Source organism: Tachyglossus aculeatus, chromosome 11 (genome assembly GCF_015852505.1).
Source record: "Tachyglossus aculeatus isolate mTacAcu1 chromosome 11, mTacAcu1.pri, whole genome shotgun sequence".
Taxonomy (NCBI): Eukaryota; Metazoa; Chordata; class Mammalia; order Monotremata; family Tachyglossidae; genus Tachyglossus; species Tachyglossus aculeatus.
In genome coordinates this window covers 25,422,978-25,440,780 of record NC_052076.1, presented here as the reverse complement: position 1 = coordinate 25,440,780, position 17,803 = coordinate 25,422,978, and the positions used below count along the sequence as shown (strand labels likewise).

Sequence of the window (17,803 nt, the reverse complement as noted above, 5' to 3'; positions counted from 1 at the left end):
TAATAATAAATATTACTCTATCTATTTATTTATTTATTTTACTTGTACATATCTATTCTATTTATTTTATTTTGTTAGTATGTTTGGTTTTGTTCTCTGTCTCCCCCTTTTAGACTGTGAGCCCACTGTTGGGTAGGGACCATCTCTATAATAATAATAATAATAATAATAATAATAATAATAATAATAATAATAATAATAATAATGGCATTTATTAAGCGCTTACTATGTGCAAAGCACTGTTCTAAGCGCTGGGGAGGTTACAAGGTGATCAGGTGGTCCCATGGGGGGCTCAGTCTTCATAAATATTAATAATAATAAATATTACTCTATCTATTTATTTATATTACTTGTACATATCTATTCTATTTATTTTATTTTGTTAATATGTTTGGTTCTGTTCTCTGTCTCCCCCTTCTAGACTATGAGCCCGCTGTTGGGTAGGGACCGTCTCTATAATAATAATAATAATGGCATTTATTAAACGCTTACTATGTGCAAAGCACTGTTCTAAGCGCTGGGGAGGTTACAAGGTGATCAGGTGGTCCCATGGGGGGGCTCAGTCTTCATAAATATTAATAATAATAAATATTACTCTATCTATTTATTTATTTTACTTGTACATATCTATTCTATTTATTTTATTTTGTTAATACGTTTGGTTTTGTTCTCTGTCTCCCCCTTCTAGACTGTGAGCCCGCTGTTGGGTAGGGACCGTCTCCATAATAATAATAATAATAATAATAATAATAATAATAATAATAATAATGACATTTATTAAGCGCTTACTACATACAAAGCACTGTTCTAAGTGCTGGGGAGGTTACAAGGTGATCAGGTGATCCCATGGGGGGCTCAGTCTTCATAAATATTAATAATAATAAATATTACTCTATTTATTTATTATACTTTTACATATCTATTCTATTTATTTTATTTTGTTAATATGTTTGGTTTTGTTCTCTGTCTCCCCCTTCTAGACTGTGAGCCCACTGTTGGGTAGGGACCCTCTCTATAATAATAATAATAATGGCATTTATTAAGCGCTTACTACATGCAAAGCACTGTTCTAAGCGCTGGGGAGGTTACAAGGTGATCAGGTGGTCCCATGGGGGGCACAGTCTTCGTAAATATTAATAATAATAAATATTACTCTGTCTATTTATTTATTTATTTTACTTGTACGTATCTATTCTATTTATTTTATTTTGTTAGTATGTTTGGTTTTGTTCTCTGTCTCCCCCTTTTAGACTGTGAGCCCACTGTTGGGTAGGGACTGTCTCGATGTGTTGCCAACTTGGACTTCCCAAGCGCTTAGCCCAGTGCTCCGCACACAGTAAGCGCTCAATAAATACGATTGATGATGATGATCCCCGTTTTACAGATGAGGTCACTGAGGCACAGAGAAGTGAAGTGAAGAAATATGTACAAATAAAATGTTTACAATAAATATGATTGAATGAATGAAAACAAAACATATTCACAAAATAAAATAAACAAAACCGCCACCACCATCACGATGATGATGGTGGTGGGGGGGGGGACACTCACCATGGCTCAGCATGGCTCAGTGGAAAAAGCCCGGGCTTTGGAGTCAGAGGTCATGGGTTCGAATCCCAGCTCCACCACGTCTGCTGTGTGACCTTGGGCAAGTCACTTAACTTCTCTGAGCCTCAGTTACCTCATCTGTAAATGGGGATTGACTGTGAGCCCCACGTGGGACAACTTGATCATGTTATATCCCCCCAGCGCTTAGAACAGTGCTTTGCACATAGTAAGCGCTTAACAAATGCCATCATTATTATTATGGCTCGCCTCAGGCCTCAGGCGGAGAGCAAGGTATGTTGCCAACTTGGGCTTCCCAAGCGCTTAGTACAGTGCTCTGCACACAGTAAGCGCTCAATACAGTGTTCTGCACACAGTAAGCGCTCAATAAATACGAATGAATGAATGCGATCTCACAAGAGAGATTCAGCCAGGAAAAAATATCCAAGCCGACTTCAAGTGGCGCTTCTTTCATACGCTTCAGCTGGGAGGATGCTGTCTCTCTCCCCACTTCATTCATCCATTCATTCAATCGTATTTATTGAGCGCTTACTGTGTGCAGAGCACTGTACTAAGCACTTGGGAAGTCCAAGTTGGCAACATATGGAGACGGTCCCTACCCAACAATCAATCAATCGTATTTATTGAGCGCTTACTGGGTGCACAGCACTGTACTAAGCGCTTGGGAAGTCCAAGTTGGCAACATATAGAGACGGTCCCTACCCCACAGCGGGCTCACAGTCTAGAAGGGGATAATGATGGCATTTATTAAGCGCTTACTATGTGCAAAGCACTGTTCTAAGCGCTGGGGAGGTTACAAGGTGATCAGGTTGTCCCACGGGGGGCTCACAGTCTGCATCCCCATTTTACAGATGAGGGAACTGAGGCACAGAGAAGTTAGGTGATTTGTCCGAAGTCACCCCACTTATCAGCCGCCCCAGATGCCTCGCGTCCCTAGAGCCTAATCCATCATCCCCACTTCTGACCCGTCAGAGCCTGGCTGGAGGCGACCAACCCACTCCTCGTTCGGTTTGGCTCTAGTATATATGTATATATGGTTGTACATATTTATTACTCTATTTATTTTACTTGTACATATCTATCCTATTTATTTTATTTTGTCGGTATGTTTGGTTTCGTTCTCTGTCTCCCCCTTTTAGACTGTGAGCCCACTGTTGGGTAGGGCCCGTCTCTATGTGTTGCCAATTTGTCCTTCCCTAGCGCTTAGTACAGTGCTCTGCACATAGTAAGCGCTCAATAAATACGATTGATGATGATGATGATGATGATGGTAGCTCGCATACCCGACGTCCAAACCGTAGCCAATTAGCGCCATAATGTTCCGCGTTGAGGGAGGCCTTCCACAGGCGACATCCTCCTTCCGAGGGAGGTTCCCCCTGGATTCTTTTCCAAGTTTTCTTAAGGAAGTGCTGGCTGCTTAGCACGTTTAATGCCTGTTTTCTCCGAATTTCGTGTCCAGTGCTATTAACCAGCACTCCCTGACCTCACTAACATTTGGAAATGGAGGTCGTCAGCCCTCCGAGCGGTATTAAAGCTCAAAGGCCTCGCCATCAGTGACTCCGGAGAACCAAACTGTCGCAACTATCCAACGGTACATGTGCATTATATTTAAAAAGGAAAGTTATGAAATCCCTTTTCTTTTTTGAATGAGCAAATAAAAAAAAAAAAGAAACCCTCCCAGCAACCGTGGTGTACGGCTATTTCCTAAATAGGGAACTATGCAGCCCACGTGCAGACAATTAAAAGGTTCTAATTTCAAATATCGTTACAGCAGAACATATTCCTTTGCAATTAGGACAACCAAGGGCTCCTCACAAGTCTTTTTCCTCTAAAGAGAATGATTTCTTCGAGAAATGATTTCATCGTGGTATATGTATATATATATATATGTATATCCTGTATATATGTATATATGTTTGTACATATTTATTACTCTATTTATTTTACTTGTACATATCTATTCTATTTATTTTATTTTGTTAGTATGTTTGGTTTTGTTCTCTGTCTCCCCCTTTTAGACTGTGAGCCCACTGTTGGGTAGGGACTGTCTCTATGTGTTGCCAATTTGTACTTCCCAAGCGCTTAGTACAGTGCTCTGCACATAGTAAGCGCTCAATAAATACGATTGATGATGATGACGATCGAGAAGCAGCGCAGCTCGGTGGGAAGAGCCCGGGCTTTGGAGTCAGAGGTCGCAGGTTCAAATCCCGGCTCTGCCAATTGTCAGCTGTGTGACTTTGGGCAAGTCACTTCACTTCTCTGGGCCTCAGTCACCTCATCTGTAAAATGGGGATTAAGACTGTGAGCCCCCCGTGGGACAACCTGATCACCTTGTAACCTCCCCCGCGCTCAGAACAGTGCTTTGCACATAGTAAGCGCTTAATAAATGCCATTATTATTATTATTATTTCTTCTGTGACTGAAAATAAGCCAGTTGCAGGGGGGGGGGAACAAGGCCAGGTTCTCCCTGCTTTCAGTGTGAAGCAGTGAGTGAGGACTCACAGCAGGCTCACGCTACTCCCTATATGCCCACTGACTTGATTTACCCCACGGGAAGTGTTTTTTTATGGTATTTGTTAAGCGCTTACTATGTGCAAGGCACTCTTCGAAGCGCTGGGGAAGATACAAGACTTCTAGACTACAAGATTTCCCCCTTCTAGACTGTGAGCCCGCTGTAGGGTAGGGACCGTCCCTATATGCCGTCTCTAGATGTTGCCAACTTGTACTTCACAAGCGCTCAGTACAGTGCTCTGCACACAGTAAGCGCTCAATAAATACGATTGAATGAATGAATGAATGAATGAATGAATGTTGCCAACTTGGACTATCCAAGCGCTTAGTCCAGTGCTCTGCACACAGTAAGCGCTCAATAAATACGATTGAATGAACGAATACAAGGTGATCAGGTTGTCCCACGTGGGGCTCACAGTCTTAATCCCCATTTTACAGGTGAGGGAACTGAGGCACAGAGAAGTTAAGTGACTTGCCCAAAGTCACACAGCTGACAAGTGGTGGAGCCGGGATTTGAACCCACGTCTTCCCCTTCTAGACTGTGAGCCCGTTGTTGGGTAGGGACCGTCTCTATATCAATCAATCAATCAATCAATCATATTTATTGAGCGCTTACTATGTGCAGAGCACTGTACTAAGCGCTTGGGAAGTACAAATTGGCATCACATATATCATATATGTTGCCGACTTGTACTTCCCAAGCGCTTACTACAGTGCTCTGCACACTGTAAGTGCTCAATAAATATGATTGAATAAATGAATGAATCTCTGACTCCCAAGGCCGGGCTCTTCCCACTAAGAAACGCTTTTTCTGTATCCCACATTGATTCAATTCATTCAATCGTATTTATTGAGCGCTTACTGTGTGCAGAGCACTGGACTAAGCGCTTGGCAAGTACAAGTCGGCAACATATAGAGATGGTCCCTACCCAACAATGGGCTCACAGTCTAATAGTCTAAGAGAAGCAGGGTGGCCCAGTGGAAAGAGCCCGGGCTTTGGAATCAGAGGTCATGGGTTCAAATGCCGGCTCCGGCAACGGTCAGCTGTGTGACTTTGGGCAAGTCACTTAATCAATCAATCAATCATATTTATTGAGCGCTTACTGTGTGCAGAGCACTGTACTAAGCACTTGGGAAGTACAAGTTGACAACATATAGAGACAGTCCCTACCCAACAGTGGGCTCACAGTCTAAAAGGGGGAGACAGAGAACAAAACCAAACATACTAACAAAATAAAATAAATAGAATAGATATGTACAAGTAAAATAAATAGAGTAATAAATATGTACAAACATATATCCATATATACAGGTGCTGTGGGGAAGGGAAGGGGGTAAGATGCAGGGGATGGAGAGGGGGACGAGGGGGAGAGGAAGGAAGGGGCTCAGTCTGGGAAAGCCTCCAACTTAACTTCTCTGGGCCTCAGTTACCTCATCTGGAAAATGGGGATTAAAACTGTGAGCCCCTGGTGGGACAACCTGATCACCTTGGAAGCTCCCCAGCGCTTAGAACAGTGCTTTGCACATAGTAAGTGCTTAATAATTGTCATTATTATTATTATTGTTATTATAATCAATCAATCGTATTTATTGAGCGCTTACTGTGTGTAGAGCACTGTACTAAGCGCTTGGGAAGTCCAAGTTGGCAACATATAGAGACGGTCCCTACCCAACAGCGGGCTCACAGTCTAGAAGGGCTAACCGTCTTAATCCCCATTTTCCAGATGAGGTGACTGAGACACAGAGAAGTTCGGGGACTTGCCCAAGGTCCCACAGAGGACTTTTGATTGATTGGAGAGTGTAGTCAAGGTGAAACAACATATGTGTGTGTGTGTGTGTGTCCCTGAGCGCACTCAGGAGAAAAGAACTTCTGGCAGTTTTATAACGACATTTATTAAGCGCTTACTATGTGCAGAGCACTGTTCTAAGTGCTGGGGAAGGTACAAGGTGATTAGGTTGTCCCACAGGGGGCTCACAGTCTTAATCCCCATTTTACAGATGAGGTCACTGAGGCCCAGAGAAGTGAAGTGACTTGCCCAGAGTCACACAGCTGACAACTGGTGTAGCTGGGATCGTTGTAACTACCGGTGTAGTGGCTAGTTGCAGTGTAAGGCAAAGCAGTCCAACCTCCCAAACGCAGAGGGTTCACCCCTCTCTCCCCTCCGGGAGGGCGGGAGCTCCTCTGGAGGAATGGGACACTCCCTTGGGAACGATGGGGGGGCAGGGTGAGCGGGAGAGAGGGGGCATAATAATAATAATAATAATAATAATAATAATAATAATAATAGTATTTGTTAAGCGCTTACTATCATCAATCGTATTTACATCATCATCAATCGTATTTATTGAGCGCTTACTGTGTGCAGAGCACTGCACTAAGCGCTTACTTGTACGAAGCGCTAAGCGCTTACTATGTGCAATGCACTGTTCTAAGCGCTGGGAGGGGGATACAAGGTGATCAGGTGGTCCCACGTGGGGCTCACAGTCTTCACCCCCATTTTCCAGATGAGGGAACTGAGGCTCTGAGAAGTGAAGTGACTTGCCCAAGGTCACACAGCAGACGCGTGGCGGAGCCGGGATTCGGACCCGTGACGTCTGACTTCAAAGCCCGGGCTCTTTCCTCTGAGCCACGCTGCTTCCCTTCAGGGCCCTACTGAGAGCTCACCTCCTCCAGGAGGCCTTCCCAGACTGAGCCCCCTCCTTCCCCTCCCCCTCGCCCCCCTCTCCATCCCCCCCATCTTACCTCCTTCCCTTCCCCACAGCACCTGGATATATGTTTGTACATATTTATTACTCTATTTATTTTACTGGTACCTATCTATTCTATTTATTTTATTTTGTTAGTACGTTTGGTTCAGTTCTCTGTCTCCCCCTCCTAGACCGTGAGCCCACTGTTGGGTAGGGACCGTCTCTATATGTTGCCAGCTTGGACTTCCCAAGCGCTTAGTCCAGTGCTCTCCACACAGTAAGCGCTCAATAAATACGATTGATTGATTGATTCCCAAGGCCACAATGCCCCCGCCGTGGGTCGCACGATCAACTGCCCGGAGGGAGTCGAGGCGAGGGCGAGCGTCTTGCCAGCTCCCAAGGAGCCGGTGGAAGGGAGGGCAGCCAGGTTGCCACAAAAATCAATCAATCGTATTTATTGAGCGCTTACTCTGTGCAGAGCACTGTACTAAGCGCTTGGGAAGTACAAATTGGCAACACATAGAGACAGTCCCTACCCAACAGTGGGCTCACAGTCTAAAAGGCTCACAAAAACCAACACGGTGGCCCACATCCCCACAGCTGGGCCACAGACATCTAAGCCATAGGCTTAGCAACACTCTTGGACGACCCTTAGAGAAGCAGCGTGGCTCAGTGGAAAGAGCCCGGGCTTGGGAGCCGGAGGTCACGGGTTCTAATCCTGCCTCCACCACTCGTCTGCTGTGTCACCTTGGGCAAGCCACGTAATCAATCAATCAAATTTATTGAGCGCTTACTGTGTGCAGAGCACTGTACTACGCGCTTGGGAAGTACAATTTGGCAACGTATGGAGACGGTCCCTGCCCAACGGTGGGCTCACAGTCTCCTCGATCAATCAATCAATCAATCAATCGTATTTATTGAGCGCTTACTATGTGCAGAGCACTGTACTAAGCGCTTGGGAAGTACAAATTGGCAACACATAGAGACAGTCCCTACCCAACAGTGGGCTCACAGTCTAAAAGGGGGAGACAGAGAACAGAACCAAACATACCAACAAAATAAAGTAAATAGGATAGAAATGTACAAGTGAAATAAATAAATAAATAAATAGAGTAATAAATATGTACAACCATATATACATATATACAATATGTATATATATATATAACATATATATATATATATATAATAATATATATCCTCCCCCTCCCCAACCCTCCGGCCCTACCACCTTCCCCTCCCCACAGCACCTGTATATAGGTTCGTATGTATTTATTACTCTATTTTACTTGTACATATTTACTATCCCATTTATTTTATTTTGTTGATATGTTTTGTTTTGTTGTCTGCCACCCCCTTCCACGTGGGACAGCCTGATTCCCTTGTATCTCCCCCAGCGCTTAGAACGGTGCTTGGCACATAGTAAGCGCTTAACAAACACCAACATTATTATTATTATTATCCCCCCAGTGCTTAGAACAGTGCTTGGCACATAGTACGCTCTTAACAAATGCCATCATTATTATTATTCTCTAGCCTGTGAGCCCGCTGTTGGGTAGGGACCGTCTCTAGATGTTGCCAACTTATACTTCCCAAGCGCTTAGTCCCGTGTTCTGCACGCAGTAAGCGCTCCATAAAGACGATTGAATGAATGAATATAGAGACAGTCCCTACCCAACAGTGGGCTCACAGTCCAGTCTAACTTCTCTGAGCCTCAGTTGCCTCATCTGCAAAATGGGGATTATGACATGGGACAAGCTGATCACTTTGCATCCCCCCGGCGATTAGAACAGTGCTTTGCACATAGTAAGCGCTTAACAAATGTCATTATTATGATTATCCTCAGACCCTTTCCCCTCCTCCCGGGCGTGAAAACCCCCTCTAAAACCCCAGTGGTAACCCAACCTGTCTCCTCGTCCTAGGGCCTGCTCCGCCAACATAAAATCCATTTGGCCCGGGAACCCCGGTCACCCCGGCCTCCCGTCCGACCCTCAAAGGCCGGTTGAGGCGGCCGGCTCTCCGTCCGCTTTCTACAGTGGCGAATCCGGGCCGGCGGCGGAGAAACCGGCCCCGCAGAGGAGCATCCTCACCCCACAGCCCAGAAGAGACGATCTCTGTGCCGGATTCCCCAATCTGGGGCTCGAGGACCAATGGAGGTACCCGTCGCGGGCCGATCAGTTCAGCTACTTCAACCTGCCGCCGAACGATCCGGCTAAGGCGGCGTTCCAAGATGGCCCCAGGCCCCAGAACCGTTCCTTGCCACTGATGGGGCTCCCCAGGGAAGCGGGAGCCGCAGGGGGAGACCCCCACTCTTACGGAAGGGGCCACACGTGGGCCAGGGGCCTCGGGGCGCCGATGCAGCAGAAGCGAGCCGAGATGTTCCTCGCCCAGGCTCGGCTCAACGACAGTGCGGATTACTGTAGTTTTCCGGAATATCCCCACCCCAATCAGGTGAGGTTCAATCAGTGTTCGAATCTTGGCCTTCAGGAGGGCAGGAAATCAACCGACGGGGCACCCAAGAGAGCGGCCGGGGAAGCGGAGAGCTACGCCAGGTCTTTCCTGGGAATGCCGGCGGACCTGAAGAAAGGGGACGAGGCCCGCGGCCCGAAGAATTTCCCTTTCCCAAGGTCGGCCACCTACTTAACCGAAAAGCCGTACGCCAAGGAGGCCGCCTTCGTGCCCGACTTCGGCTTGAGGCCGGAATACGGGCTCAAAGCTCTCTTCGCCCGCCCGGGCCTCAGCGATTTTCCTAGCCCCTCCGAGAGGCAGCAGGTTCCCAGGTCGGAGCCGCAGAATTCCGGATTCCTCAAGCCAGCGAATCCCCCGCCGAACTGGGCGGCGCCTTCCGGCGGAATCAACATCAACCGGCCCATCTGGATGAACTTCCCAGCCAAAAACAGCGCTCCCATTCCGTATCGGAATCAAAGTAACCTGATGAGATGGAACGGTCATTTAAGCCCGGCCCTGGGAGGGCTGAACCATTCTTTAGATGGCCCCCCGTTACCACCTGCCGCGGCCTTCACCCCTCAGAGCTATCTGTTTCAGCAATACTATCAGGAAAACCCATCCCTCTTTTCCGGGCTGGATTTCGGCTCCAATGGCCCGGGAAGGCTTCAGCCCGGCAGCCCCCTGGAAGGGCCGACGAGGGACGGTGGAAGGCGTCTCCCCGAACCGAGCCTCGAGAAAAAATTCAAGCCGCCCAACGGGCCGTGCGACGGCTTCTCACCTCAGCAATACGGGATGGTCGACCACGGGTACAAGCACCCTTTCCAAGCCAGGCTCCAGGGTGGACACGGTGATCCCGACCCGGGCCAGGCCTATTTCCCGGGCTTGTCCCCGAATCCCTATCACGACCTGTTGGAACGCCCGGGTCGCTACGCGAGCCCCCGGCTGGGAAGCGGAGACAACGGCCGGGTGGTCGCCCGGCCGAACCGCCCCCAGCCTTCCTACTTTCCGAACCACTTCATGATGGGCGACTTTAGGTACCACCCGAACACCCCCCGGTTTGGCTTGGGCAGGCTTCCCCCGAAACCCAGCTTTCCGTTCAGCCAGGCGTTCTTCCCACTGACCGGCCCTCGCAATCTGCTCTCCTACCAAGACGGAAGGCGCCCGAGTCCGTATTCGAAGGGGCCGATGCTTAACGACCAGCCTCACCCTCAGCCCGGTTTCCCGTTCACGCCCGTGTTGCCGAGGCCGGTCAAAGCCCGCAGCGGACCGGCCAGTGAACTTCACACCCAACTGGAGCAGTGCTACGAGCAGTGGAGAGCCTTAGAAAAGGAGAGGAAGAAGGTAACACGGGGAAAAATCAGTTTGTTGAAAGGCATTTTGACCCTCATTTGGGGCCCAAGGGTGACCTGCCTCCCGCCGCTTTAATCTCACAGTGCCGTGCTCACCGGAATTAAAACAGCAAAGGAGGCTTCTGCCTCGCCCCGTTGATCGGCGGTATTTATCGAGCTCTAAACTGTGTGCGGAGCACTGTATTTGAGCACTCGGGAGAGCAGCGGGGTTGGCAGGCACGTTGCCCGCCCGCAAGGATAAATTTATCTCCCAACTCCGCGCGGACGCACTCCCGTCGTCTTAACGACGCCATCTGAAAAGTGTCTCTCATTTTTCCCCAGGTGGAACAGTCCCTTGCCAAGAATTATCCGGGAAAGAAAGTCTCCAGCATGAATAACACACCGATTCCGAGGCTGACCTCCAACCCTTCCCGGGTGGACCGCTTAATCGTGGATGAGCTGCGAGAGCAAGCCAGGGTGAGCCGCGAAACGGGAGATTCATTCATTCAATCGTATTTATTGAGCGTTTACTGTGTGCAGAGCACTGAACTAAGCGCTTGGGAAGTCCAAGTTGGCAACATCTAGAGGCGGTCCCTACCCAACAGCGGGCTCACAGTCTAGAAGGGGGGGACAGAGAACAAAACAAAGCATATTAACAAAATAAAATAAATGGAATAAATATGTACAAATAAAATAGAGTAATAAATACGTACGAACATATATACATATATACAGGAGGACATCTCCTCCTATTCTGCCCGTTCGCATTTCCAACCTGTTTGGGGTTGCGTAAGCCACATTTAGGTTAGGTCAAGCGCTTAGTACAGTGCTCTGCACATAGTAAGTGCTCAATAAATACGATTGATTGATTGATTGATTGGTACTCGCTAAGCGCTTTATTAAGCGCCAAGCACTGTTCTAAGCGATGGGGTAAATACAAGTTAATCGGATTGGACACAGTCCCTGCCCCACACAGGGCTCACACTCTTAATCGGGGAAGCAGCGTGGCTCAGTGGAAAGAGGCTGGGCTTCGGGGTCAGAGGTCATGGGTTCAAATCCCGGCTCCGCCACTTGTCAGCTGGGTGACTTTGGGCAAATCACTGAACTTCTCTGGGCCTCATCTGTAAAATGGGGATGAAGACTGTGAGCCCACCATGGGACAACCCGATCACCTTGTAACCTCCCCAGCCTTTAGAACAGTGCTTTGCAAGTAGTAAGTGCGTAATAAATGCCATTATTATTATTCATTCATTCAATCGTATTTATTGAGCGCTTACTGTGTGCAGAGCACTGTACTAAGCACTTGGGAAGTACAAGTTGGCAACATATTATTATTATTCCATGTCTGGTCTTAGCGTAGAGATGACTGTCTGTAGGGAAGTGAGGAAACCATTCAGTCATTTTTGACCTATTTTGAAGTTCAAAGAGTGAGGTTTTATTTTCCAAGCGATTTCCCCCCTACCTAGTAACTGAAATGGTTCCGTTTTTTTAAGCCTGTCATAATCAGTCAATGGTATTTATTAAGCACTTACTTTGTGCAGGGCACCGTACTACGCTCTTGGGAGAATACAACAGAGTCGGCGGATACATTCCCTCCCCAAAGGGAGCTTATAAAGGATCTAAACTTCAACCGAGTTTGAAAGTTCCCAAAGGAACAAAACACACACATGGACACACACACACACAATATGTGCAGTCGTCTTTACACTGCTGTTATGAGGGAAATTCTCAATCAATCAATCAATCAATCGTATTTATTGAGCGCTTACTGTGTGCAGAGCACTGTACTAAGCGCTTGGGAAGTCCAAGTTGGCAACATATAGAGACAGTCCCTACCCACCAGTGGGCTCACAGTCTAAAAGGGGGAGACAGAGAACAAAACCAAACATACTAATAAAATAAATAGAATAGACATGTACAAGTAAAATAAATAAATAGAGTAATAAATATGTACAAACATATATACATATAGACAGGTGCTGTGGGAAAGGGAAGGAGGTAAGATGGGGGAGTGGAGGGGGGATGAGGGGGAGAGGAAGGAAGGGGCTCAGTGTGGGAAGGCCTCCTGGAGGAGGTGAGCTCTCGCATGTGCGTGACTGAAAAGGCCTTTGAGGGACCCCCTTCCTATCCACATTGTGCCCCCCAAAAGTCCGTCCCTTGTTATGTTGTCATGTTTGTTATTTGTGGTGCTGTTTTTGCTTTTTTTCAGTCATGTCTCACAATCCTTAGGGAGCTTCTGCTTGGAAAGAGCTGGTCCTTCCTTGACGGCCATTCCCCCCTGCAGGTCTAGGGTGACTCCCAGTTTGCAGATGGGATATGGCATCGTTTTACTGTGCCTCTTCAATTCAATCGTATTTATTGAGTGCTTACTGTGTTCAGAGCACTGTACTAAGCGCTTAAATAATAATAATAATGATGGCATTTGTTAAGCGCTTACTATGTGCAAAGCACATGGGGAGGTTACAAGGTGATCAGGTTGTCCCCCGTGGGGCTCACAGTCTTAATCCTCATTTTACAGATAACTGAGGCTCAGAGAAATTAAATGACTTCATTCATTCATTCAATCGTATTTATTGCGCGCTTACTGTGTGCAGGGCACTGTACTAAGCGCTTGGGTAAGCGCAGTACTAAGACTTATCCAAGGTCACACAGCAGATATGTGGCGGAGTCAGGATTAGAACCCATGACCTCTGACTCCCAAGCCTGGGCTCTTTCCACTGAGCCACGCTGCTTCTCTTTAAACATTTCCCCTGCCCCCCTGACTTTTGTTTTCCCAATTTTAGCTGTCCACACAGCAGTGGTTTAGACATCCTGCTATCATTTACTCACCCCATGGGCCAGTTTTGCAATTGGGATGTCCTCTGTTCAGTGCAGTGCTCTGCACAGAGTGAGCACTCAATAAACATCACGGATGTTGTACTTCCCAAGCAACTTGTACTTCCCAAGCGCTTAGTACAGTGCTCTGCACACAGTAAGCGCTCAATAAATACGATTGATTGATTGATTCAGTAAACAAAATCAAACTCTCCTGTGGCACTTAAGATGTAGCGCTCTGCCCAGAGATTCCAAAGTAGTAGTAGTAGTAGTCGCAATAATCCTTATTAAGCGCTTATTCTGTGCAGAGCACCGGGAATTATTTCTAAGGCCTCCAAATTATACCGCTTTTGTGGAATATGTTGCCAACTTGTACTTCCCAAGCGCTTAGTGCTCTGCACACAGTAAGCGCTCGATAAATACGATTGATGATGATGATAATGATGAATTTCGAAGGAACTAGAAAATTATTAAGGAAAAAAACCCCAAACTGCTCCAGCCCACCTAGGCAAATTTCTTGGCATCTTAGTTATTCTGTGGTTTTACTCGGGGAAAATGGAACTGGATCGCTTCCCTGAATAATTACTAGAATTTCCAGTCTTAATTCCTTACTCATTTTTGAGTTCCCCAGTACATTTGCTCCTTACATTACCTCCTTCCCTTCCCCGCAGCACCTGTATATATGTTTGTACATATTTATTACTCTATTTATTTATTTTACTTGTACCTATCTATTCTATTTATTTCATTTTGTTAGTACGTTTGGTTTTGTTCTCTGTCTCCCCCTTTTAGACTGTGAGCCCACTGTTGGGTAGGGACTGTCTCTAGACGTTGCCAACTTGGACTTCCCAAGCGCTTAGTACAGTGCTCTGCACACAGTAAGCGCTCAATAAATACAATTGATGATGATGATGATGATTTGCATGATTTGCTTTCCATCCGTCTCGCCTCTGGCCTGGAATTCCCTCCCTCTTCATGTCCGACCGACCGTGGCTTCTCCCCAGCTTCAAAGCTTTACTGAACGCACCTCTCCTCCAAGAAGCCTTCCCCGACTAAGCCCTCATTTCCCCGCTTCGCTCTCCCTTCAACGTTCGTTCATTCATTCAGTCGTATTTATTGAGCGCTTACTGTGTGCAGAGCACTGTACGAAGCGCTTGGGAAGTCCAACGTTGCCCTTGTACTTGGATTTGTACCCTTCATTCCCCCCACCCTCCGCCCCACTGCACTTATGTCCATTTCTGTCATTTACTTTAATAATAATAATTATAATTATTAAATAATATAATAATATGTTAACAATCAATAATTATTAATAATTAATTAATGGTGTATTTAATAGTTATTGATAATTAATTGTTGATGATAATAATAAAATTTGTTAAGCGCTTACTATGTGCAAAGCACTGTTCTAAGCACTGGGGAGGATACAATCAATCAATCAATCGTATTTATTGAGTGCTTACTGTGTGCAGAGCACTGTACTAAGCGCTTGGGAAGTACAACGTTGCCCTTGTACTTGGATTTGTACCCTTTATTCCCCCTACCCTCAGCCCCACTGCACTTATGTCCATTTCTGTCATTTACTTTAATAATAATTACAATTATAAAATAATATAATAATACATTAATAATTAATGATTATTATTAATAATGTATTAAATAATTAATAATTATTAATAATTATTAATAATTAATTGTTGATCATAATAATGACATTTGTTAAGCGCTTACTATGTGCAAAGCACTGTTCTAAGCGCCAGGGAGGATACAATCAATCGTATTTACTGAGCGCTTACTGTGTGCAGAGCACTGTACTAAGCGCTTGGGAAGTACAAGTTGGCAACATATAGAGACAGTCCCTACCCAACAGTGGGCTCACAGTCTAGAAGAAGGATACGAGGTGATCAGGTTGTCCCACGTGGGGCTCACGGTCTTCATCCCCATTTTACAGATGAGGGAACTGAGGCCCAGAGAAGCCAAGTGACTTGCCCAAGGTCACACAGCTGACAAGTGGAGGAGCTGGGATTTGAACCCATGACCTCTGACTCCCAACCCCTGCTCTTTCCACTGAGCCACGCTGCTGCTTTAATGTCTGTCTCCCCTCTAGACCATAAATCCCTTATGGAGAGGAATGTGTCTACCAGCTCTGTTGTATTGTACTCTCCCAAGTACTAAGGTCAGTGCTCTGAACGCACTAAATGCTTAATAAATACGATCGATCTATCGTATTTATCATCATCATCATCAATCGTATTTATTGAGCGCTTACTATGTGCATGCAGAGCACTGTACTAAGCGCTTGGGAAGTACAAATTGGCAACATATAGAGACAGTCCCTACCCAACAGTGGGCTCACAGTCTAAAACATGATTGATCAATCGTATTTATTGAGAGTTTACTGCATACAAAGCACGGTACTAAGCGCTCGGGAGAGTGCGGCATAACACTACAACAGCGTTCTGCACTCAGTAGGCACTCAATATTCATTCATTCATCCATTCATAATAATAATAATAATAATAATGATGGCATTTATTAAGCGCTTACTATGTGCAAAGCACTGTTCTAAGCGCTGGGGAGATTACAAGGTGATCAGGTTGTCCCACGGGGGGCTCACAGTCTTAATCCCCATTTTACAGATGAGGGAACTGAGGCCCAGAGAAGTGAAGTGACTTGCCCAAAGTCACACAGCTGACAATTGGCAGAGCCGGGATTTGAACCCATGACCTCTGACTCCAAAGCCCGGGCTCTTTCCCACGGAGCCACGCTGCTTCTCAATATTTACTGAGCGCTTACTGTGTGCAGAGCACTGGACTAAGCGCTTGGGAAGTCCAAGTTGGCAACATATAGAGACGGTCGCCACCCAACAGCGGGCTCACAGTCTAGAAGGGGGAGACAGAGAACAAAACAAAACATATTAACAAAATTAAATAAATAGAATAAACATGTACAAATAAAAGAAATCAATAAATAGAGTAATAGATACCATGGGATGGTTGATTAGTGGAAGGAGCGTGCGGCGATAGGGGGGTAACCAAGATGGAAAACTTGTTTATGAGAAGCAGCGTGGCTCGGTGGAAAGAGCCCGGGCTTTGGAGTCAGAGGTCATGGGTTCAAATCCCGGCTCCGCCAACTGTCAGCTGTGTGACTTTGGGCAAGTCACTTCACTTCCCTGGGCCTCAGTACCTCATCTGTAAAATGGGGGTGAAGGCTGTGAGCCCGCCGCGGGACAACCTGATCACCTTGCAACCTTCCCAGCGCTTAGAACAGCGCTTTGCCCATAGTAAGCGCTTAATAAATGCCATCATTATTATTCTTCTAAAACACCGTCCACAGGTCGTCACTTTACTGGGTAAGATGGAGCGGCTTCGGAGCTCTCCCCTCCACATCAACATCTCCATCACCCTCGATAAGCACTTGGAGACCATTCGTCTGGTCCAGACCCGAAGGAAGGAGGAGATTGTGAACGTTTCGACTCGACAGAGGCAAGGAGCCCCCAGAAGCCAGGACGACCGAGGTAGGAACGACGATAATAATAATGGCACTTACTATGCGCCAAGCACTGTACTAAGCGCGCTGGTCCAATCCCCCGAGAAAACTAACGTCTACGCGGGCAGGGTCACCCTCAGCTGAAATTCAGACTCAAGATGGTGTTGGACTCTGTAACTCATATTTAGAAACGTGACACAGACGCCCCGCCGGAGTTAGACGTGGTCAACTACAGGCTTCCAAACAGCTGCTGGCTCAGGAACTTAAAGGAAAGCTCGACCTGGCCAGTGCGGTAGTGGGAATAAGAGTAATTCTCCTTATTATTACTATCGTATTTGTTAAGCACTTTTCTAAGCACTTGGGTAGATCCGAGGTAATCGAGTCGGACACGGTCCCTAGCCCACCTGGGGCTCTCTTAGTAGCAACTGGGGGGCCCAATACCTGTTCTCCCTCCTCCTCAGAGCCTGACGAGGGACCAGGGATTACCTCCTTTCATTCGCTCAGTTGTATTTATGGAGCATTCACTCTGGGCAGAGCACTGTATTAAGTGTTTGGGAGAGTATAATCTCCTCTCCATCCAAACCGCTACCCTGCTGGTTCAATCGCTCATCATCAATCATCATCAATCGTATTTATTGAGCGCTTACTGTGTGCAGAGCACTGTACTAAGCGCTTGGGAAGTACAAGTTGGCAACATATCTCATCCTATCCCGACTGGATGACTGCATCGGCCTCCTCTCCGATCTCCCATCCTCCTGTCTCTCCCCACTTCAATCCATATTTCACACCGCTGCCCGGATCGTCTTTGTGCAGAAACGCTCTGGGCATGTTACTCCCCTCCTCAAAAATCTGCAGTGGCTACCAATCAACCTACACATCAGGCAAAAACCCCTCACCCTGGTTTTCAAGGCTGTCCATCACCTCACCCCCTCCTTCCTCCCCTCCCTTCTCTCCTTGTC

At 46.7% G+C, this 17,803-nt stretch overlaps 1 protein-coding gene across 1 annotated transcript in view; it reads left to right on the top strand.

Annotated features, from left to right (window-relative positions):
• MEIOC (meiosis specific with coiled-coil domain) overlaps positions 1-17,803 on the top strand; it is a 49,137-nt gene that overhangs the window by 27,725 nt on the left and 3,609 nt on the right. The window contains exons 5-7 of the mRNA XM_038754069.1: positions 8,688-10,554; positions 10,884-11,018; positions 16,692-16,872. Of these exons, the coding sequence (XP_038609997.1) occupies positions 8,688-10,554; positions 10,884-11,018; positions 16,692-16,872 (2,183 nt within the window). The remainder of the gene's footprint in view (positions 1-8,687; positions 10,555-10,883; positions 11,019-16,691; positions 16,873-17,803) is intronic.